At 38.8% G+C, this 24,408-nt stretch overlaps 1 protein-coding gene and 1 non-coding gene across 4 annotated transcripts in view; both read right to left on the bottom strand.

Annotated features, from left to right (window-relative positions):
• The window catches only part of GTF2A1 (general transcription factor IIA subunit 1), a 40,012-nt gene extending 24,689 nt beyond the window's left edge, over positions 1–15,323 (bottom strand). Inside the window, exons 1-3 of one of the 3 annotated variants that reach the window (XM_020885106.2) lie at positions 15,224–15,323; positions 9,825–9,926; positions 1,125–1,329 (exon numbers count right to left, since the gene is read on the bottom strand). In XM_020885106.2, coding sequence (XP_020740765.1) covers positions 1,125–1,329; positions 9,825–9,926; positions 15,224–15,256 — 340 coding nt within the window. In that variant the 5' untranslated portion in view covers positions 15,257–15,323. Of the gene's footprint in view, positions 1–1,124; positions 1,330–9,824; positions 9,927–12,464; positions 12,671–13,924; positions 14,414–15,223 lie in introns of those variants that run through there. The other 2 variants (XM_020885107.2, XM_020885109.2) reach the window with 2 other exon arrangements.
• LOC139035798 (small nucleolar RNA SNORA79) lies at positions 53–196 on the bottom strand. Its single transcript, XR_011488509.1, has one exon. It is a non-coding gene; the product is annotated as a small nucleolar RNA SNORA79 (small nucleolar RNA).
• Positions 15,324–24,408: the final 9,085 nt, after the last annotated feature.

Genomic DNA, 24,408 nt, shown 5'->3' on the forward strand with positions numbered 1-24,408 from the left:
AACACAACCCATAAATAATGGCAATAATACTTATGGTGATATAAAAGGAACTAGGTGTTTGATTCCGCAAATTTCAGAGAATAAACAGATAATTCCATTATCCTAATATTCTCTGAGTGAAGAAAATCAAATTTTAATTTATGATGACCTAAAGTCCTAGTGCCAGACCTGAAGGCAACAGGAGGAACGGCCATCAAAAAAAAATTAAAAGGACAATGTTACTTAGTATAAGGTACAGAATAAAATCAAATATTAAGTCTTATTTGATACAAACAGTAAAATAAACAAACATTTCTAATATGCATCAATATCAGTTTCCAGTCTCATATAAACTCTCAGGTGAGGCAAGTGAGCAAAACAGTTACCTTAAAATGAAGTTTTCATTTTACCTTCACTTTCCTCTCTGATTTACATAACTTGAATGCCCAGAAAGTTTTACAGCTGAACTGTTTTGTCATGACAGAAAATACTCCATGTAGAGGATAAAGTTTCTAAGACTTTTCAGAGCTGAGGTTTTCCTCACTTGTGATTTTTAAGAGCTATTTCACAAAGCCTTTAAGAGGCTTCAATGAAACAAAATCTTTAAAATGACTTGCACAGTACAAAAACACTTCGGACACAGTCTATAAATATTTGTTTTTTCTCATCTGTAAACCATGCAAAATCATACAAGATGTCATATATCCGCTCTTTAAAGGAAATCTAATCTAGTAAATTCTCATAAATGGGAATTTGAATTTCAGACTGCCGAAGTGTATTAACAAAAATCCTCCAGTGTTTATTAATAAAAACTAAAGTGAAATATCTTTGAGGGAACAATCAGTTTCATAAAGATAATGATTCTACTATATAAAATAATGAAACTCTTAATAAACTTATAGATTTTTTAGGAAATTCACGATTGTGTAGCCCTCTCAAAGTATTAATATACTTAATCTAAATATCATTTTAGGCTTCTGTTAGTGAATTACTCTTCATTATTACACAAATAGGACCCACATCATATACATAGACACACACTGATACAACCCCTCAGCCAACAGAAAGGAGACATGCGGAGTATTTCTCTTCTCTGGAAATGACAGCTTTCACTTCCAAGCTGTAGTAGGGTTACCCAGTCTCACCTTGCTGGGATGCAGGAATAAGGACCTGCTGGGCCTGCGCTTGCTGAGGTACTGTCTGCTGAGGCTGAGCTTGCTGATGGTGGTGATGGTGATGATGCTGCTGCTGCTGGGGCTGATGTTGCTGTTGAACTTGCAATAAAAGCTGCTGCTCTTCTGAATGAAATCCATCTACAGCCCTAGACTGCATTAGTTTATTCTCCCATAACTGAGGCAAAGAACATTAAATATTTCTAAGTAAGAGGGAAGATCTGGACGTGTGGATAAAACATACTTTATTAGTCTGTTTATAAAATTCTTCCATTTTCAAAACTGATAAAACCACAAACCCTGCAAATCTCTAATTCTGACCCAAGTGTATACAACTATGAAAACAAATTTTTAAAGCATCAAACCTAATTTTTGCTTTTTGCTACTCATTTTGCTATGAAGAATTTTTTTTCGTTCTTTCTGTATCTTCAACAAACTTTGAATAGTAATTCTATATTTAGCAGTTCCATATAAGCAATTTTTCAGCAATAAAAAATCCTTTTTAATATCAAATCATTATCTATTTTATGGAAACCTTTCTTTCCTAACTTTTAAATAACATGTAAAACACAAATCCATCTTTCCTTGAACTATGAGAAACATTACAAAGGCAGTTCTCAAGTTAGAAAAATCTACTTTTCTATCTGTCCAATCCTACACAAGGGGAAAGAATTCTTAATGCACTTTCAAAGGTATTCTCAACCCTCCACATTTCTTGAAATTCCCTTCCCTCTTTCATTATGACAAGGGTTGACAATCCTTTTTTGCTTAACCACTTCTATTTTCTCATCTAACCCTAGGACAGTTTCTGTGATGAAGGAGAAAAAAAAAAGTGGGCAAAAAAAGTAAGAAAATATTTACAAGTATTTCATCCTTCTCTCAAATACATTTCCTCTCTACAAGGTTCAATGTTCAATCTATAGACCACTTTTAAAAAATTGTGCAAGAAAGTTGCAAACCATTCCTTAAACATACACATCAAATTTAATCCCATCATTTTGTACACAAGACTCTATGGATGCTTTGTTTTCTCCCCTGAGATCTGCTCTTTGGATATTGTCTAACTCATGTGAGGCTTCAAAATACAATAGGCTTAGACATTGAATAAAATATACTATACAGTGTAAGATACACTCTAAATGTATTATGCAGTAAGGCTACATAGTAAGCCTCCCAAACAAGTCTATCCCCCAAACTGTCCACACTTCTTTTCTCTACTCTAACACAAAACCTTACTTCTTGTAGGCCAAACTCAGGTTGGAAAAAAGTACTATTAATTAAATTTTTAAGATACAAGTCTTTACCATAATTTTCTAAATTTAAAGCTTCAGTTTCAGCACCTCCAACTGGTCTCCCCACTGTAATCCTGACCCCTCACTTCAATGAAGTTTCCATGACAAAGGCAAATATTAATGAACACACATTATGTGCTAAGCGCTGTTTACCACTTCTCATCTAGCCTCCCAATTCAATGATCTGTGAGTCAGAGTCTATCCTGACACCCTATTATCACTGTTGATTTCCCGTCCAAAGCATTATTCCAATCTATCCCTACTATTATGATCCCAGTTCAAGTCCTTTCCTCCCATCAGTATTACTGCAAACTGTTAATGATAAGACAACTGAGCTCCCTGCTTCAAATCATACATTCTACACATAATTATTGGGTATCTTTCATATGCTACACTGTTAGTGGCATTGAGAACAGAGTGAACAAATATGACAAAAATCCTTGCCTTAGAGACTCAACATTTTAGTGCAAACTTGTCCTTCCAATCTATCCTCTATAAGTGGTCCTAGACCAACACAGTATCACCTGAGAACTTGTTCAGTTCAGCCACTCAGTCCTGTTTGACTCTTTGAGACCCTATGAATCACAGCACACCAGGCCTCCCTGTCCATCATCAACTCCTGGAGTTTACTCAAACTCACGTCCATAGAGTCAGTGTGGCCATCCAGCCATCTCATCCTCTGTCATCCCCTTCTCCTCCTGCCCCCAATCCCTCCCAGCATCAGGGTCTTTTCCAATGAGGCAACTCTTTGCATGAAGTGGCCAAAGTATTGGAGTTTCAGCTTCAGTCCTTCCAATGAACACCCAGGGCTGATCTCCTTTAGGATGGACTGATTGGATCTCCTTGCAGTCCAAGGGACTCTCAAGAGTCTTCTCCAACACCACAGTTCAAAAGCATCAATTCTTCAGCGCTCAGCTTTCTTCACAGTCCAACTCTCACATCCATACATGACCACTGGAAAAATCATAGCCTTGACTAGACGGACCTTTGTTGGCAAAGTAATGTCTCTGTTTTTTAATATGCTGTCTAGGTTGGTCATAACTTTTCCTTCCAAGCAGTAAGTGTCTTTTAATTTCATGGCTGCAACCACCATCTGCAGCGATTTTGGAGCCCAAAAAGTAGCCTGACACTGTTTCCACAGTTTCCCCATCTATTTCCCATGAAATGACAGGACCAGATGCCATGATCTTAGTTTTCTGAATGCTGAACTTTAAGCCAACCTTTTCACTCTCCTCTTTCACCTTCATCAAGAGGCTTTTTTAGTTCCTCTTCACTTTCTGCCATAAGGGTGGTGTCATCTGTATATCTGAGGTCATTGACATTTCTCCCAGCAATCTTGATTCCAGCTTGTGCAACTTGTTAAGACATACCAATTTTAAGCGCCCCCTTCCGCCCCCCCATCAAATCAGCAACTGTGAAGGTAGAGCCAGGAATCTGTTCAAATAACCTGTCCAGGTTATTATGTACACTAAATGAAGAGCTGCTGCTTTAAAGTATAAACCAATACTTTAAAAACTGCAAACTACACCCCATTAATGCATTTTTGTTGATTTAGTGTGGGGTGTTTTTTTTTGGTAAATGCAAATTTTTCTTTTTAAATGTTAGACTGTACCACTATCAAGTGAGATTCTCTGAAGCAAAGTCCAAAACTCTGTCTTTTAACTAGCACCCCAGAAAATCCTTCTCATTCCAGCTCCTTCAAGCAGTTATGTTAACTTCTCCATCTACTATAACTTGTACTCTATTTTTCAAACTACCTGCAGTTCCCCGAATACAGCATACATATCTCATGTTTAGACCTTTGTAAACTACTGCTTTATGACTGGCACACAATTCACTGAAGAATGCAAAGGCAAAGTCATAGTTGGGAAAAAAAAGCACTACTTCTACACCTTAGAGATATCTCTATTGATACACTCTTTGCACTAAATCTTCCTTCTCTATTATACTATGAACTCCCTCAAGGCAAAGACTATGTCTTATTCAGGACCTAACAAAATGACTTAAGAACTAAACAGAAATTTAATATTAATTTCAAAGAAGATAATGGAAAATAAGTATTGTTTTTTAAGACAGTTTCTCGATAAAGATGTGACTGACATTTTAGGCAGAATATAACTGTTTACAGGAAGTGTACAGGAAGTATACAGGAAATATAACGTTCCTCTAGCTTACTACATGCCAAAGATGCCCACTAGTCATGACAAGCAAACACGGAAGCATGCACTTCCAGCTGCTGTTGGGGGGAGCAAAGGAAGAGGATGTTGGAGTAGCAGGTCACTGAGAATACATATTTACTAAGTATCAGATACTCTTCTAGGTACTGTGAAAAACAATACCATACAAATATTTAGCATTAAGCTTACAAAATCACAAAAATCAAATCAGTTGAATATTTTCTGCTTCTCTCCAATTTCATTTTTAAATAATTTTATCTATCAAAATATTTTATAAATAATGTAATACTCTTTTGGCAACAATAGCCATATTAATACTCCTGAAGACTACCAAGAATACTGAATTGTTTGCTAATTATTCAGCTAGCTTAGAAAATATAAATAACTCTCTTCTCCTCTTTTTCATAGTACTTTTTTCCCCCAACAACACAGCTATTATTTCTGGCAGTCCTCCTTCAGCAATCTTCACCAGGTCTCTGAAATCAGACATGGAGAAAATTCATTTTCTGTTCCCAAAATGATTTGGATATGCATTTGAGGATCACGTTTACTAGACTAATACTGAACTTAATGTGCACCTGTTAAGTACTTTATGTGTACCAACTCATTTTTCACAAAAATTCTTTAAAATAGACATCATCATCTCCTTTTCACAGAGAAAGAACCCGAGGAACAGGAAGTTAGTATCTTTTCCAAGATCACCAGCTAACAGTAAGCAAAACCACAGTACAATCCAGGCAATCTGAACTCCAGTGTTACCAGACATGGAGTCAGAACAGTGGACCCTGACAGTAAATGTCCTTTAAATATAAAGTTTAAGTTTTGGACTCTAGGATCTCACTTGCTTCACCCTAGTCCAGCTCTGGTCCAAATTTCTAATCTTTAAACTGTGCTGCTGCTATCAGAGCAGGTCTAGTCACATCTTTGGTGCCTTCCTTATCTGGACACAAAAGCTTAGGTTCAAGTCTTACCACTAGTTGAACAATCGGCTATTTATTCCGAGTCTTATTTTTTGATCTATAAAATGTGATCAGAGCTACTGCTTCCTGGCAGTATGCTAGGCTAGAAACTCTGAGGGATTCTCCTACTCTCACAAAAACATCTCGCTTCTGGACAAAATATAAAACAAATGTATTTTAGGGCTCTGCAGAAATGACGTTGGGGAATAGAGAGAAAGACAGAATGATAGATCACAGATATGCAGCTAGAGAACATTTAGAGCAGTGGTCCTCAGTCGGGGCATCTGGCAGTGTCTGGAAATACCATGCGCCGTTAGAGCTAAGGGGTGCTGCTGGCCCCTAGTGGGCAGAGACCAGTTTTGCCGCCAGTATCCAACAATGAATGGCCTTCTACAGCACTAATTAACAGGCCCAAAATGTCAGCAGTGTCAAGGATGAGAAGACAGATGCAGGGGAAGATTAACTACTTCAGATTTGTTTCCAATTGAGGAATTCTTCTCACTTTGTTAAGAGGGTCCATGTTTTCTCTCTCCCACAGTAATTGGACAGGGGTGGGTCCAAGTTTAGTGGGTTCATGACAAGTTTAGAAATCAGGATAATTTTTTAACTTTCTTTGAAAATGATTTCTAGACTGTCATTCCCATCTGTAGTCATTCACCAATCTAAAACACAATTTACATTCAAATATAGATTCAATGAAAATCAAGTGGTGGTCATTTTGAAATGTATAGAAATCCTGAGTCACTATGTTGTAGACCTAGAATTAATAGTGTTGTAGGTCAACTCCACTTCAACCACAAAAGAAAAAAAAAAATCAACACTACATTTTATGTGTCTTTTCTATCTCCTATAATTTATACATTAAAGGAGACCCATACTGTTAATAACCTCAAGAATCAGGTTGAATTTTTTAACACAGGAGGTCCCTTCCTGTATTATCTAGCTAAACTTCAAATTACAGGCACTGTCATTACTCATCTTAATTCACAATCTAATACACCACTGTATCCTTCACAGCTGCATGGAAGTTTTTGATATAAGTTTGTCAAATACCATAAATGGGTGAGAAACAGGACAGAGCTAATGACAAAGTTCTTTATAAACCACAGAATATGAAACATTGTTAGTTTTCATTAGCAAGACTATTTAAACCCACAAGGTCCAATACAGTAGCCATATGTGATGATTTAAAGTGAAATTAATTGTAATTAAATAAACTTCAGTTCTTCAGTTCCACTAACCATATTTCAAGTGCTTTAATAGCCACATGTGGCCAGTGATTACTATACTGGAGAGCAAAGATTATAGAACATTTTCATCATCACAGAAAGTTCTACTGGATAATGCTGGCTGTCAAAACTGTTAAAACTAGGGCACATTCTGTAAACTCTAATGAGATCCTGAAGAAATTTAGTGCAGAGAATGAAAACAATGCAAACTCATTTCAGTCTAACAGTTTTATATCTAAGTTCAGCCACAACCCAGAATAGAAGAGTATGCCCCATTTAAAAAGCAACAAAAACAGTAAAATACTTTTTTCAGTTAGATTCTGGAGCAACATTTGTTATTAAGTTGTGTAATTAAGTATTTACTGAATGCCAATCACATACAACAAGCACTGTGGCAGAGGCTGGGGATTCAAAATTAAATAAGGCAATTTTTGTCCTATAAAGGTAAGCATTAAACAAAAAATCAGTGCATAACCTATAAAGCATACATATATATTACTTTTATAATATACATACATATATCTGCAAGTATGTGTGCATATATACATAAAATCTTATGTACTAAAAAAGGAGGTGGAACTATTTGGTCTCAAAGACAGTTCAATCTGTTTGAAGAAAACACCTAGATTCTAACTGGGATCAGTAGCAAAATATCAATCTCAGACTGTGAAAAGCTAGAGCAGATAACAACTTGGATTGACCACTAGTTTGTCCAAGGGTAAATTAAAGCCTTTGGGACTAATTTTCTACACCTAAAAATGCTCTACCTTCTACATAAGGTCACAGAACTATGACAATCATCATAAGGGTTATAACATAATTTGTAAAATATTCATTCCAAAAAACACTAAGGAATCAAAATAAGTTTATACTCTTCTTATTCATATTCCTGAGATACTTTTATGTGTTTGAACAATTTCCGTTGCTATTCTTCCAACTCCTATCTCAGAGCTGGCATTCCTTCACTTATATTTTTAGATACCTACTCTTCACTTGAGGTAACCATCACATTTCTCCTAAGGCAAATAACTGTTTCCTCGTCTCATTCAAACCTGTATTTTCCCTTCTTCACATGGGCTGACTCTTAATGAAAACCCTACAGAAGCTGCCTATAGATGCTGCAATATTCTAAGATATATTTCATCACCACAATACAAGTGAGATTTGCTTTATTTAATAAGTTGCTAAATTGCAACCTCCACACCTCTGATGAATGGATAAATAAGACCACAACAAGTGCTACACAGCATTCACTGTGATTTCTTATTTATAATAGCTCTAAAGGATCTCAATTTCCAGCCTCTAAGCCAGCAGTTTTAAAACTTTTTGGTCTCAGGCTCCTTTATCATTTTCACAAATTAATGAGGACCTCAACGAGCTTGGGGGGAAAAAATTATTTATTTATTTACTCGGCTGCACTGGGTCTCAGTTGCTGCACACGAGACATTTCATCCTTGTTGCGGAATACGCACTCTTCAGTTGCTGCACACCAACACTTAGCTGCTGCATGTGGGACCTAATTCCCTGACCAGGGATCAAACCTCAGCCGCCTGCATTGAAACCATGGAGTCTTAGCCACTGGACCACCAAGCAAGTGCTTCAATGAGCTTTTACAAAATTTTAAATAAGATTTTAAAAAAACTTTTACTTATTTAAAAGTAACATGTATCCATTATATGTTAACATAAATACTTTCAATGAAAATAATCATGTCTTTCAAATACAATTTAGTGAGAAATGGCTTAAAGGAAAATAGCTGGATTCTCTCATCTGCTTCTGCATTCACTTTGTTTTCATTGACGTATATGAAGAAAATCTGTCTTCCCACAGCTGAGTAGCTGGGAAAGGAAGAAGTATTTTAAGTAATGGTTTCTTAAAGGTTAGCTGCAATGTACTACGTGAGACCACATACTAATTAACTTTTCATATTCTTAGATTAAAATCCATTCGTTTATCTTTAACTTTGAAGGGATTTTGCAACATCATGCATTGGTTATTTGGAAAATGCAATTTCAGTGTAGTATGCAGATGTGCTGATGTCAACACATCTCACTACAGAATATCAAACAATATCTTAATATCAACAATAATCTTATTTCAACCTTAAAAGTAAGCATATTTTTAACAGTGCATCAAAATAGGCAGCATGCACAATGCACTTCTGCTGCATATGGAGCAGTTATCTCAAGGAATAGCACTTGTTCATTTGAGTTTCAAGTTTAACTGGTCACTTTTTTCATGTAATACAACTTTTACTGGAAATGTGAGAGACATACTATGATTATTCAGACTTGGGCATTGCTCCACCTCATTGACCCCTTGGAAGAGACTGTGGGAAAGTCCATGGACCATATTTTGATAACCATGGTTCTGAGCAGTAACGTAAAAATACTCCTTGATTTCACAAGTTATTACAGCACTAAGAAAACAAAAACATAAAATAAAAATATCTATTTTTCTGCTTAAATCCACATAAATCCAAGAGACAGAAAAGGAGCTCCCAAACTAGGATATATGATAAACCAAATACTTGGCCCACACAGAAAATCTGACTCCAGAATGCAAAATTTATCAAGCATTTGCTCAATCTCTACAACATACACATTTTAGAATATCCATACAATGAGACAACAAAAAAAGGAGGAAAAAAAAAACACCTTACAGGAATGTAAATATGAAGTTATCAGACCATAAATGAAACTGCCCACTAATAATAGCTAATACTATTGCCAGGCACTGTGCTAAACACTTCAGATAGTTATTACATTTAATCCTCAAAACAAACCTAAAGGGTAAGTACTACGAACTCCCATCTGACATATATGGAAACTGAAATATAAGTAGTTTGCCTAAGGTCAGAGGAAAAATGTATGGTAGAACTGGAATTCAAAATAAGCACCCTTCACATAGCTACACCGCCTCCTGCAACAAAGTCAAGTGGTCATCATATGAAAAAATCATGGGAGTATAGTTTCTGAATGAAGAGTGTTAGGAAAAAAAAAAAAGGCAAACTCACAGTTTTTAGTTCCATCAGAACTTGTTCATCAACTCCATCATCCAAAAAGATGTCTCTCACATCATTAATAACATCTTCGATCACAGATCTGTATAATTTAGGCTTTAAAGGGAAAATAAAAACTTAAGACTACTGAAAAAGACTTTTTCACGTATTAAAATAGGTAACATGTTTTCACAAATTCAAAATAAATTAACACAACAGTCATTTTTCTAACTCTCTAAAACTTATTTTAGAAGATGTAACTTTAAAGGAATGGCCATCATAAAAAGATCATTTGCCTTAGTTAAAATGAATGACTTGATGACTGTGTATTTTAACAAAAAGTTTTATGACTATTTAATACAATTCATATTTAATACAGAAAATCATTACACATAGAAGGCCCATACAAGTTTCAGTTATAATTTCTATGTTGTTGTAGTCAAAACAGTCAATGGGACCCAACAATATAGTATTATGGATTGCTATGTCTGGTTCTTATTATTCCTTACTTAGTTTAACCGGTTATATCTCCTAACCTCATCTCTCTCTTAAGACTTCAGAGAGTCTTATGTCCTGTGATCATCTGCCTGGCAGTAATTTGCAAGTTAATGAGTATTCAAATTTAAAATCACCTGATTTTGGCTTTTGTTACCCAGTCTTTACCTTTAAATTATACCATAAAGCTTTTCCTATAGCCACAATAACAGGTCTCAGTCTCAGAGGAACAAGGCACAATGATCTCTTTTCCAGGATTTCTCTCCTACTACTGCCCAGAGAAGGAAATGGCAACCCACTCCAGTATTCTTGTCTGGGAAATCCCATGGACAGAGGAACCTGGTGGGTTCATGGGTTCACAAAGTCAGACATGACTGAGAGACTAAAACAAAACAGCTGCCCAGATGCTGCCATGGAACAGAATACTGAGCAGCCTTGATACTTATTTTTCAACCTATTATTATTATAACTATTATTGTTGGCATTACTTGGGGGGGGGGGGGGGGTGCTTTTAGAAAGTTGCCAAAAAATAAAATGAGAATAGATGTGAAAGCACTTCAAAAGTATATAAAGTATTTTTAAAAAACCAAAAATTAAGAGAACAATTTGCCCAACCTGTATCGTATTTTTAAACATGCTGGACAAAAGGAAGTTTGCTATCAGAGTGTAAAACCAGAACTACCTTGTTATAAATTCTATCCATTATCACACAGAGCTATTAACAGCCTTTTTCTTTTAATGCTTTGTCATTATTTGCACTTTATATCTTGCTTAAGGTAAAAGTTACTGCTACCCAATAAAACCAAGGGTTTGCTCTTATAAGCAAACCTCAAATAGAAAAGTTTTATTAGCATCTCCATCAGCAATACTGTTATCACAGGGGAAACCTCTTAATGTGTCCTTGTCCAGCCAAAAATACAAGTATGTTCCTCTATATAATGTACCTCAACCATTAAAATCTATTTGTTCCCTTTCAATGTAACAGAAAAACAATGTATTTGAGTTCTCACCTTTGCTATTCCACTTACTCACTTTCTTTTTATTTTGCCATATCTGCCTCTGTGAACTAAAATTATTCAAGTCATTTCTGCCATCTCTACAGTATCTCCTTAAAATGTCTCTCTGATTCTCTAAACAAGGAAAGTCTGACTATGGATATTACTTTATCTATAAAGATTCAACTACTGAATTACAAAAATACATTTATAAAGTTTTTTTAACCAATGATTCAAGGCATTATAAAGATGCAGTGTAATTTTAAATTGGTAATGTAAATCTCATATTGATGATATAAATTAATTTTTCAGCAAAATAATTGTTTTAATGTTTCTGAAGTTACTCATCCCTAAAAATATTCTGCTTGGATATCTGCACATTTATTGGTACAGTGTGCTTTCTTCTGGCACTCCCTAGTTAATGAAACAATCCTACTTTAAGATTTTGTTTTTCTGCTTTAATTAACCCACAACCTGACCACTTAATGGATTCGTATGCACTATAGTTAAAGGGAAATGTGTATTCATCATTAAGTACACATAGAATTTTAAATTGTTCAAGAGTTAAAAAGCACCCAAATTACTGTTGTCTTTCAGAGTATGCGAGTACGTAGGCAATATTTGAAAAAAGCCATTTCCAAATTATTTAAAATGCTAAACTTTACTTGAACCAGTTTTTGCCTTTTAATTGAGGTTTGTCCTGGTTTCCAAACACCAGATATTCCAAACTCGTAAATTAGTGTCATTAAGTAACAAAGAATTTCTTTCAAAAGTGTTAGTTCCTAGTACAATACTGGAAAATAAATTGGATTAATTTCTACACTGCATACCATATGAACATCCAAAGCAGCAAAAACAGTCTCCTTAGAACTTTAATTTTTTAATACCCAGTTTGCACTAAGCCTCTTCACATTACTCACAATTCCCCTAACAATAATGTACTGTAGACGTAAGATCCTACCGTCGAAGGTTTAGGCACTTTCTCTATTTCTTTGAAAAGCTGTGTGTCTCAAACATTTATTATATGAAAACATGACGAAATACTGAAGCTGTGTTTCTAACATGTCCTGAATGCTCGATGAACAAAATACTACCAAAATCAAACTCTCTACAGCTAGCAGTTAATAAAGCTTTTTAAAAAAATAACTGACAATAATGCATGTACCTTCTTATATACAGAAGCGATTAGACATCTGAGCTTAAAATTGTTTTTACAAATAAAAATAAAAGACGGCACGTCTATTTCCCCCTAACAATGCCAGGCAACCCCCAGCTGCTACGTCCAAACAAAAACTTGCGGCTGCGAAGGCAACCCCGACTGGGCACGAAATTACAGTAGACAGAAAAGGACCTAGAAATAAAAGTGAGCTCTGCACGCGCCTGCCTCTCGCCTCGGGAGCACGCACCTCCCAGCCCCGCTCTCAGCCGCTCTCACTATTTAAAGCCGGATCTGGTGTTTAAATGGAGAGGCGGTGACGTAGGCCTGAAAAGCACCTTCCCATCCTGGCAGAGTCTATATTAGAGAGCGGCAATGGCTCTATATAAACAGGGCAGCCAAAGGGAGGAGGACCACAAGGCTCAGGGACTGAAAAGCAGGGTAAGCGGCCGCAGCCATGATGGATCGACCCGAGTCGTCAACGGTACGGGGCCGGGCTGCCGCGGGGCTGGTCTGCGTTTGGGACCGGGCAGAAACGTGTTTTATTGTCAAAATAAAAATAAAAGAGAGAGTGGGGGTGGCCTCGTGATCACACTGCGTTGGTGACTGACAGACAAGGTTATTTATGTGACTGCTTTTTGCAAACCTACGTGATCGCAAGTAAGGGAAAAAAAAAAAAGAAAAAGGGACCAACGGTGGCAAGTAGGCAGATTTCAAGGCGAAAGCGGGGCACTTTGGACCACTGGAGGCTTTGTTTGTTTTGGTGCTTTTGCTAGTCGGAGGTATATACGACCGGGGTGGGGGGGTGGTTTGCTTCCCCTTCGCCATTTTACCGATTCGGAAGGAACCGAGATTAAGTGCTTTTCAACCTTCGTCCTTTTTTTTTTTTTAATAATACATAAAATGGCCCCAGTGAAGGCTCCCTAAGCACAACCGCCAGAACACCTCAGAGTAACCCCTAGAGTAGCCATTCGCCTTCCACCGCGTTAACAGTGGATGGCGGTGGGTCTTGAGGGGGGACTCGCCCGGCTCCCCCAGACGCCGGTTTTTTGAGGCGGCTCGCGGGGAGCCCCTTCTCCTGCCGGTTCGGGGGCAGGCGGGCGGGATGGGGGGGTTGGAAGCGGCGGCTCCCCGCCTGCCCTCCCCTTCTGGCGGCCGGGGGGGGTGTCCCGGGCCGGGACCGCGCGCTCGCCCCGGCCCAACCGCCCCGCGGCGGCCCCAGGCCCGGCCGGTGCCCCCGCCCTCCCCGCCGCCGGCGCCCCCGCCGCGAGCCTCGGCGCCCGCCCACCACCACCCCCCCGCGCCCCGCCGCCCCGGCCCGCGCCGCCCGAGGCGGGAAGCGGCGGCCGCGCGCGGGCGGCTGAGGAGAGTCGAGGCCGGGGAGTCGCCGCCGTCCCCGCCCCCGCCCGGTCCGGCCGTTGCTCGCCGCCTGAACGAAGCCCCCGCCGGCCACCGAACCACGTCCTTACCACGGTGTTTGTATTTGCCGAGTTCGCCATTTCCACACACAACACAAACAAGAGTGGGGGGGGGCCACCCCGAGGAAACAAGATGAAAACAAAACGAAAAAGAGAGGAAAAAAAAAAAAGAACACTCGAGGGTGACCCAAGCCACCGCAAAACTGAGGGGAAAATGTTTCAAACAAAATCGGATCCTGACGGAGGAGAGGGGAGCGGCGAGAGGAGGAAGAGGAGGACGGAGGGAGGGGGAGTCCTCCCGGAGCTAAAAAAACTCGAGAATCGCCCTTTTTAAAAAAAAAAAAAAGGCCACGACCCTTCAGGGGTCCCGGGGGGCGTTGCCCGGTCCCCACCCCCGCGCCAAGGAGGGAAACCACCACCGGTCGCCGCTCCCCGCGCCGCCGCCGCCACCGGCTGCAGCTCCAGCCGTCCGGTCCGCCCGCTTCTCCCCTTTATATAGTGAGCCAACGAGCTGCGCGAGCCGCCGCCGCCACCGCCGCCGCCGAGAGACAGGGCGGAGGGGGGGAAGGAGGGGCGGAAAGGGCGGGGGCAGCGGTGGGCGGGGCCGAGCGCGAGAACACCGCGAGAGCCGCGTGCGCAGGCGCGTCGGGGCGGAGGCCGCCGCAAGCCGCGTCGTCGAACCCTGTGGAGGGCGTTGTGAGGGGCGGGGCCGACTTAAAGTTGTGAAGTCGGCCCGCCGCCTCGCCAAGTCTCGCGTGATCACGTGGTCGGCACCTAGGCGGAAGTCTCGGGCAGCTGCTTCGAAATAGTGATGTGAAGTGAGGTCGTTCAGTCATGTCCGCCTTATTGCGACCCGGTGAAGTCTAAGCCCACCAGGCGCCTCAGTCCGTGGGGTTTTCCTGGCAAGAATACTGGAATGGGTTGCCATTTCCTTCCCCGGCTTATAGGGGCTCTCTGTTGCCGGAGGAAAGGCATGAGTGCTGGTAACCCTGGCGTCCATAGCTAGCTGGGGGACCGCCTCCTGAGGGGTGTCTACACGCTGTCTGGCGCTGGAGGGGCTCGAAGATGTGGAAGGGGTAGTGGCGGTCGCCCCGCTAGGCACGGCCGAGGAGGAGAGCCGGTCACGTGCCCCACCCCGCCGCCCGCGCGCGCTCGGATCGTGGGCAGAGGTTCAAATGCGGAGTCATCTCTGAAGAGGAGCTCAGCTCAGATACCACGTTCGGAGGCGTGGGCACCTGCCGCCTGGGCTGGGTCTTTAGCTTGCAGAATGGTACCGAGTTCCTAAAAGGGATGAAAGCTGATTTGCCGCCCCCCACCCCCCACCTTAACACATTACAGAATCAGTGACACCTGAAGCCAGATGGGTTGTCCCCGCCAGTACATCCGCGAAGTCTCTGGGTTTCAAGTTTCCCAAAGGTCCGGGCTCTACAACCCCACATACTTGAAATGACTTCTCAAGGCAGTGGAAAAAGCCACCCCCTCCCTCCCCAACCCGAAACGGATCACCGGGATTATGACTGCATAAGTCTCCCCAGTTTATAAAAACGTTGCCCCAATTCACTGACCACGTGACCAGGGCATATTAACATCTGAAATATTGGACGTCTGACCCCCCACTAACTGATACAGCCTGTTGCTGCTAAGAGCAGAAAATGTTCTTGTCTTGTGGTGCAGCTCAATAGACATTTGACCTACTCTGCGGAAGCTAATCACCCGCCTTTATAGCAGCATTTCACACAACATAGAATGTTCTATGTTTTAAAAGGTGGAACTTAACAGTACCTTTTTTTTTTTTTTTTTTTTGTCCATAGGGAATTTCCAGAGACAGGGAATGTAGGCTGGACAGATGAGGGAGTTTATCCTCAAAAGGCGAAGCCGAACAAAATGTCAAAGTTATATAGTCTCTAAGGCCATATTGGAGGAACATTACTTGCTTCTCAGTTCCCTGCAGAGTTGCTTGTTTGGGAGCATCAAAAGGAAAAAAATAAATCACAGAAAATGATAGTGTTCTTTATGTTGTTCAGCCGCTCAGTTGTGTCTGACTCTTTGCAACCCCATGGATTGCGGCACATCTTTCATCTCCCGGAGCTTGCTCAAACTCATGTTCATTGAGTCGGTGATGTCGTCGTCTTCTACTGGCATCCATCTTTCCCAGCATCAGGGTCTTTTGCAGTGAATTGGCTTTTCGCATCAGGTGGCCAAAGCGTTGGAGCTTCAGCTACAGTGTCAATCCTTCCAATGAATATTCAGGGTTGATTTCCTTTAGTGTTCTTTATACGTTATATAAAATTATGATTCTGTCAACATTTGTAGTTCATTTAAATGTCAGGTGACCTTTAGCCGGAAAAGTTAAACCAATACTTTTCATTTCTATTTTAAGACTTGCTGGTGCCTTATATAATACTGCTGTTTGCCTGTGGAATCCCTCACTTTTCACCTCATTTTCTTTATCGCTTCATGTTCTTGAATGATAAGTGTTCTGCAGTTAAAATTAAGATCATTGCAGACAGGGCATGGGGAAGAATTTATGAGATTTATTTGCCACAGAATTATTCCTTAAAGGAGTTGATGATAGTTCTCTGGATCTGACCTGTAAGATAATAGAATACAGTGACTGGGTTAAAAAGGCGGAAAACTGAGTTCAGGCCTCCATTTAAGACCTTCAGACTCCCTGGAGGCTCCGCATCAACCTCCTTTTACATACTGTACATTACAATAATACCGTGATTCATATTTACCCACGTGTCTCAGTAGTAAAGAATCCGCCTGCCAATGCAGGAGATGCCGGTTTGGTCTCTAGGTTGGAAAGATCCCTTGGAGAAGGGTATGGCAACCCACTCCAGCATTCTTGCCTGTAAAGTTCCACAGACAGAGGAGCCTGGCGGGCTATAGTCCATGACTTTGCGCAGAGTGGAAGGCAGCTGAGCACGGCACACTCATCTTCACCACTGCTCCGCTTCCATGACTAGCATCTAAGAAACCATCACGGATTCCATTCCAATTAATTGTTTTCCAATATTCATTTAGCTATAGTATGCCTTCAGTCACAATATGTATATGTCAGCTAGTTTAATTCTGAAAAAGATGTTTTCTGATCTTTCACCAAAATGGTAGTCTGAGTAATTTGGAGGTCACAGCTGTCGACTTCACAAAACTGAAAATTTGTGAACAGAAAACCTCCCATGTAAGACTGGAGTTACCATCATATTTCAGTTGTTTTAATCTAAACTTTTTCTTTATACATGAAAGCTTAAATAACTTTTTAAATTTTATCATCTCCTTATACTATATATGAAACATTTATACTGGATTTTCAGTTTGTGAATACATACTTTATAGCAGTCATATACTTAGATAGTAACCTAGTAGTGCTCTCTTGCCTCTAAATGAATCTTTTTTAACTTCAAAATATTTTATGTTAGAGAATAAAAAGTTATTTATTTTTATATTAATATCTAACACTGAGTGTCAAAGAAAGAAAAGGAAAAAAAAACTCAATACCTAAATTTTAATATACCATGATCAGAGTGACACCAAACTTTAGTGTGTCCAAGCATTTAAATGTTTTACTGTCCAAATGACTATTAAGCAACAATACCAAGGAAAAAGAAAATCTAAAAAGACTACTCATTGGCTTAAAGTAAAATATCATTTTATAATTTCCCTTTAGCCTCTATCTTCTTAAATAATGACAAATGAATAAATAAAGCAAATGATGTAGTGTATATAGGCATCATGCAGCTAATATATGTTCAATAGTGTTGGTTTCTTTTGTGGGATACAGAAGTTGAGAGGAAACATATCTCAAACTTGCTAATCCTAATGAAAGTCTTATTATAAAGTATACTGCATAGTTACAGCATTCATTCAAGGTATGAAAAGCACTGATATATTTCAGTCCTACCAAATATAAGTATATTCTGGTTTCACCTAATTTTTATTTGTGGTATAGTTGATTTATGATATTGTTTCAGGTATATATCAAAGTAATTCTGTTATATATATATGTATTTTTTACAGCTTTTTTCTATTATAGCTTAAGATATTGAGTATAGTTCCTTGTGCTATACAGTAAATCCTTGTTGCTTATGTATAGTAGTTTGTATCTGTTAATTCCATACTGTTAATTTATCCCTCCACCCTCCCTTTCCCGCTTGGTAGCCCTAGTTAGATTTCTATGTTTGTGAATCTACTTTTGTTTTGTTAGGTTTATTTGGATTTTTTTTTTGAGATCCCACATGTAAGTGATATCATATAATACTTCCTTTTCTTTGTCTCACTTACTTTACTAAGTATAATATTCTCTAAATCCATCTATGTTGCTGCAAATGGTGATATTTCATTCTTTTTTATGACTGAGTAATATTCAGTGATATATATATACACACACATGAACACACACACACAAATATATACCACCTCTTCTTAAGGCAGTCATTGGTTGGTGGGCTCGTGGGTGGTTTCCATGTCTTGGCTTTGTAAATAGTGCTGCCATGAACATTAGGGTGCATGTATCTTTTCAAGTTAGAGTTTTCATCTCTTCTAGGTATATACCAGGAGTTGGATTGCTGGGTCATATGGTAGCTTATTTTTAGTTTTGTCAGGATCCTCCATACTGTTTTTGATAGTCACTGCACCAATTTACATTCTTACCAACAGTATAAGAGGGTTCCCTTTCTCTACACCCTCTCCAGCATTTATTATTTGTAGACTTTTTGATGATAGACATTTTGACCTGTGTGAGATGATACTTCACAGTGGTTTTGGTTTGCATTTCTCTAATAATTTCATATTTTCTTTGGCCGCCTGATGCAAAGAACTAACTCACTGGAAAAGACCCTGATGCTGGGAAAGATTGAAGGCAAGAGGGAAAGGGGATGACAGAGGATGAGGTGGTTGGAAGGGAAGCCTGGCACGCATGGGGTAGAAAAGAGTCGGACATGACTGAGTGACTGAACTGACTGTCTAATAATTAGCAATGTTGAACATCTTTTCATGTGCCTGTTGGCCATCTGTGTGTCTTTTGACAAATGTCTAGGACTTCTGCCCATTTTTGACTGGATTTTTTCAATATTGGGTTATATGAGCTGTTTGTATATTTTGAATGTTAGCTCCTTGTTGAGTGTGTTGTTTGCAAATATTTTCTCCCATTCTGTAGGTTGTCTTTTCATTTTGTCTCTGGTTTCCATTGCTGTGTAAAAGCTTTTCAGTTTCATTAGGTCTTATTTGTTTATTTTAGCTGTTACTTGTTTTGCCTTGAGAGACTGATCTAAGAAGATATTGTTACTATTTATGTTTGAGAATGTTTTGCTTGTGTTCTCTTCTATGAGTTTTATGGTGGCATGTCTTATATTTAGGTCTTTAAGCCATTTTGGGCTTATTTTTGTATATGGTGTAAGGGAGTGTTACAGTTTCATTGATTTATATATCACTGTTCTGCTTGCCCAGCACTACTTGTTAAAGAGATTATCTTTTCTCCATGTTATGTTCTTTTATATTCTTTTTTAGTAGATTAATTGACTGTAGTTGTGTGGGTTTATTTCTGGGCTGTCTATTCTGTTCCACTGTCTGTTTTTTGTACAAGTACCATACTGCTTTGATACTCTAGCTTTGTAGTATTGTCAGGATTGTTTTGGCAGTTCTTGGTCTTTTGTCATTCCATATAAATTTTAGGATTATTTGTTCTAGTTCTGTGAAAAATATCTTGGGTATTTTGACAGTGATTGCATTAAATCTGTAGATTGCTTTGGGCAGTATGGTCATTTTAACAGTGTTAATTCTTTCAATGTAATAACATGGGATAGCTTTTCATCTTTCTGAATCATCTTAAGTTTCTTTTATCAGTGTCTTATAGTTTTTACACATAGCCACCTCCTTGGTTAAGTGTATTCCTAAATATTTTTTGATGTAATTTTTAACAGGATTGTTTTCTTACTTTCTTTTTCTGATATTTTATTGTTAAAGAAACACAAATGCTTTCTGTTTATTAATTTTGTATTCTGATACCTTGTTGAATTCACTTATTCTAATAGTTTTTGTGTGGAGGTTTTAGGATTCTTTATATAGAGTATCTTGTCTTCTGCAAATAGTGACAGTTTTATTTCTTCCCGTCTAATTTGGATGCCTTTATTTCTTTTTCTTGTCCGATTTCTGTGGCTAGGACTTCAATATTATGTTGAATAGAAGTAATGAGAGTGGGCATCCTTGTCTTTTTCCTGAATTTAGTAGGAAAGCTTCCAGGTTTTCATCATTAAATATTCTGTTGGCTGTGGATTTGTCATAAATAACTTTTATTATGTTGATATATGTTACCTGTCTACCCACTTTGGTGACTTTTTATCATTAGTGAATGCTGAATTTTGTCAGATGCTTTCTCTGTGTTTATTGATATAATCATGTGGTTTTTGTCTTTCCTTTTGTTAATGTGAAGTATCACATTGATTGAACTGCACATGTTGAATCATCCTGGTAACTATGGAATGAATCCAACTTGTTCATGCTCTATGACCCTTTTTATATATTGTTGCATTTTAGATTTGCTAATATTTGGTTGAGGAATATTGCATCAATATTGCATCAAAGATGTATAATTTTCTGTTTTTGTAATGTCTTTGTCTAGTTTTGGTATTAGGGTGATAATGGCTTCCTAGAGTAAATTTAAAGGGTGTTGTTCCCTCTTTCTCAGTTTTTTGAAATAGTTTGAGAATGATAAGTATAAGTTCTTCTCTGTTTGGTAAAATATGCCATTGGAGCTGTCTGATCCTGGGTTTTTGTTTGTAGGGAGTTTTGTTGTTTGTTTTTTCACACATTCTATTTCACTCATAGTGATCATTCTGTTCAATTATGTTTCCTCTTGACTCTGTTTTGGCAAGCTGTATGTTTCTAGAAACTTGTTCATTTCTTTAGGTCCACTTCTAGAAATTTTTCCATTCATTTTGTCCAACTTGTTGGCATAAACTGCATATAGTAATTCTTTTAAAAAATTCTGTGGTACCAGTTGTTATTTTTCCTTTATTTCTTAGTTTATTTGGGTCCCCTCTCTTTTCTTCTTGGTGATCCTGGCTAGAGGTTTGTTGATGTTTTTTTATCTTTAAAAAAAATGGTTTTATTGACCTTTACTATCTTCCAACAGTTTTATTGATCTATCTCTATTTTATTTATTTTCTCTCTGATCTTTGTTATTTCCTTCCTTCTGCTGACTTTAAGGTTTCTTTGTTCTTTTTCTAATTCTTTTAGGTGGTAGATTTCTTTATTTGAGATTTTTATTTGTTTCTTGGGGAAGGCCTGTATTGCTATGAACTCCCCTCTTAGTACTGCTTTTGTTGAGTACCATAGCTTTTGTAAGCTTGTGGTTTTATTCTTGTTTGTCTTGAGGTATTTTATGAAGTCTTATTTGGTCCCATCATTGACTCATTTGTTTTTTAGTAGCATGCTGTTTAATCTCCATGTGTTTGTTCTTTCCCTGTTTTTCCTTATGTGGTTGATTTCTAGTGTTATAACACTGTAGTCAGAAAAGATGCCTGAAATAATGTCTAACCTCTTGAATTTGTTGAAGCTTGTTTTGTGACCTAGTATGTGGTCTGTCCATGTGTGCTTGAAAAGAATGTGTATTCTGGGTTTTGGAGGAATAGTGTTCTATAGATATCAATGAAGTCCACCTGGTGTGTTATGTCATTTAGGAATGCTGTTGCCTTATTGATTTTCTGTCAGGATGATTTGTCCGTTGATGTATGTCAGTGGCATAGTAAAGTCTCCTACTATTATTGTATTCCTATCAATTTCTCCCTTTAGGTCTGTTAGTATTTGTTTTATATATTTAAGTGCTGCTATATTGGGTGTGTATATGTTAACAAGTATAATATCCTCTTCTTGTATAGATCTCCCTTTATCATTATATGTCATTATATAATATCCGTTAAAACTCAGCATTTAGGAAACTATGATCATGGCATCTGGTCCCATCACTTAATGGCAAATAGATGGGGCAACAATGGAAACAATGACAGACTTTATCTTTTTGGGCTCCAAAATCACTGCAGATGGTGGCTGCAGCCATAAAATTAAAAGACACTTGCTCCTTAGAAGAAAAGTTATGATCAACCTAGGAAGCATATTAAAAAGTAGCGACATTACTTTGCCAACAGAGGTCCGTCTAGTCAAGGCTATGGTTTTTCCAGTGGTCATGTACGGATGTGAGAGTTGGACTATAAAGAAAGCTGAGAACCAAATAATTGATGCTTTTGAACTGTGATGTTGGAGAAGACTCTTGAGAGTCCCTTGGACTAAAAGGAGATCCAACCAGTCCATCCTAAAGGAAATCAGTCCTGAATATTCATTGGAAGGACTGATGCTGAAGCTGAAACTCCAGTACTCTGGCCGCCTGATGCAAAGAACAGACTCATTGGAAAAGACCTTGATGCTGGGAAAGATCGAAGATAGGAGGAGGAGGGGACGAATGAGGATGAGATGGTTGGATGGCATCACCGACTCAATAGACATGAGTTTGAGCAAGCGCTGGGAGTTGATGATGGACATGGAAGCCTGGCGTGCTGCAGTCCATGGGGTCACAAAGAGCTGGACACGATTGAGTGACTGAACTGAACTGAACTGATTATGCCATCCCAATCATTCTTGAGAAGCTGGAGTCTCAACATAGAAGAGATTAAGATTTAAGATAGAAGAGACTGAGTGAAAATTCTATAGTCCTGGATTTGAAATAGAGGTATCATGAGGTAATTTGTATTAAATTTTTCTCCCTGGCTCTGAAAAAGCCTAGAAACAATAACCAAGCTAGTAGCAATGAGTACACCTAGTACCTAGATTATGATACTTCAAGACAAGTTTTCCTTGGAGAAATATCTTACTCTGATTCTAGGTCAAGAGCAGGAAATGTCTTTTTTTTTTTTTTAAGCAATTAAACCCAAATTCAGTATATTTTAACTTATATACATAGTTCTGAAAAAGCCTAGACACTTCACCGGTGATTAGCACAGTGTACGTGAGAACTTCTAGCTCCAGATTATAATCTTGCAGTACCATTTTCCACTAAAAGGAATCGGAACTGTCTGAAAACAGTTCTGATTCCAGGACTGGGGCGAGAAAAATACTAATTTTAACCAAATGAAATTGCCTTATTGCCATGTGTGTGTGTGGTTACTCAGTTTTGTTGGACTCTGCAACCCCATGGAACTGTAGCCCGCCAGGCTCCTTTGTCCATGGGATTGTCCAGGCAAGAATACTGGAGTGGGTTGCCATTTCCTCCCCTAGGGGATCTTCCTGACCCAGGGATCAAGCCTATGTCTCTTGTGTCTCCTGCACTGGCAGGCAGATTCTTTACCGCTGAGCCACCTGGGAAGTCATTTTAGTATGGCCCTACCTAATACAGAATGAATCTGGAATATCTTTTCATACAGCTAGCACTGAAATATATTAGTTTTCTAGATCTGTTATAACAAAATAGCTGTTGTAACAAAACTGAGTGACTTAAAGCAACCGAAATGTATTGCCTCATAGTTCTGGAAGCTTTAAGTCTAAAATCAGGGCCATGCCCTGTTTGATACTGTGGTTAGAATCTTTCCTTGCCTCCTCCCAGCTTCTGGTGTGGCTGGCAACCCCTGGAATTATTTGTATCAATAAGATAGTTCTTGCAGCAAGTTGAACTCCACTGAATATTTATATTCATTAATTTATACTGCTGCTAAAAAAAAATGAAAATTCTGATTGGTCACCATTGGAGAATGATAAGGAAACAATTCATCATCTTGAAGATTGGTAAATAAAAATAGTCAAGCATTTCCAGCCTTTCCTATGAATTGTACACCAAGTATCAAATAGCAGATGTCCTGGTTTGACTGGTAGCCTCCCAAAAGATATGTCCATGTTCTAATCCTTATTTATGTTACCTTATTTGGAAAAAGGGTCTTTGCAGGTATAAGTAAATGAAGGATTTTGTGATGAGATCATTACCATGGTAGACCCTAAATTCACTGGCGAGTGTCTTTATAAGGGACAGAGAAATGAACAAACAGGAGATGAAGAGGAAACGTAACCACAGTGGAAGAAAGTGGAGCAGCAGAGCAACCAGGAATGCCAGCCGCTAACGGAAGTTGGAAGAGACAGAACAGATTTCTCCCTGAGAGCCTCTGGGGGACGTATGTCCCTGCCAACGTTTTTGTTTTGGACTTCTGGCCTCCAGAACTATGAGAATAAATTTCTGTTGTTTTTAAGCCACCACGTTTGTGGTTATTACAAAAGCCTCAGGAAACCAGTACAGTAATAAGAGGATGTTTCTCTTTAAAGAAGTAGCTAATAAGCGAATAAAGAATCATAGAATATCATCGTTTCCCAACCTCTAATGAATTAAGAGATAGAGATGTTAAGCACTGGCATCTGCCAGAACCATAAAAAGAGAAACACCCTGACTTTGTGTCCTTCTTTTTTTAAAAAAAATTAAGTATTTATTTATCTGATGGCTCTGGCTCTTAACTGTGGCATGTGGGATCTAGTTCCCTGACCAGGGATCAAACCCAGGCCTC

The sequence above is a fragment of the Odocoileus virginianus genome, chromosome 6 (genome assembly GCF_023699985.2).
Source record: "Odocoileus virginianus isolate 20LAN1187 ecotype Illinois chromosome 6, Ovbor_1.2, whole genome shotgun sequence".
Classification (NCBI taxonomy): Eukaryota; Metazoa; Chordata; class Mammalia; order Artiodactyla; family Cervidae; genus Odocoileus; species Odocoileus virginianus.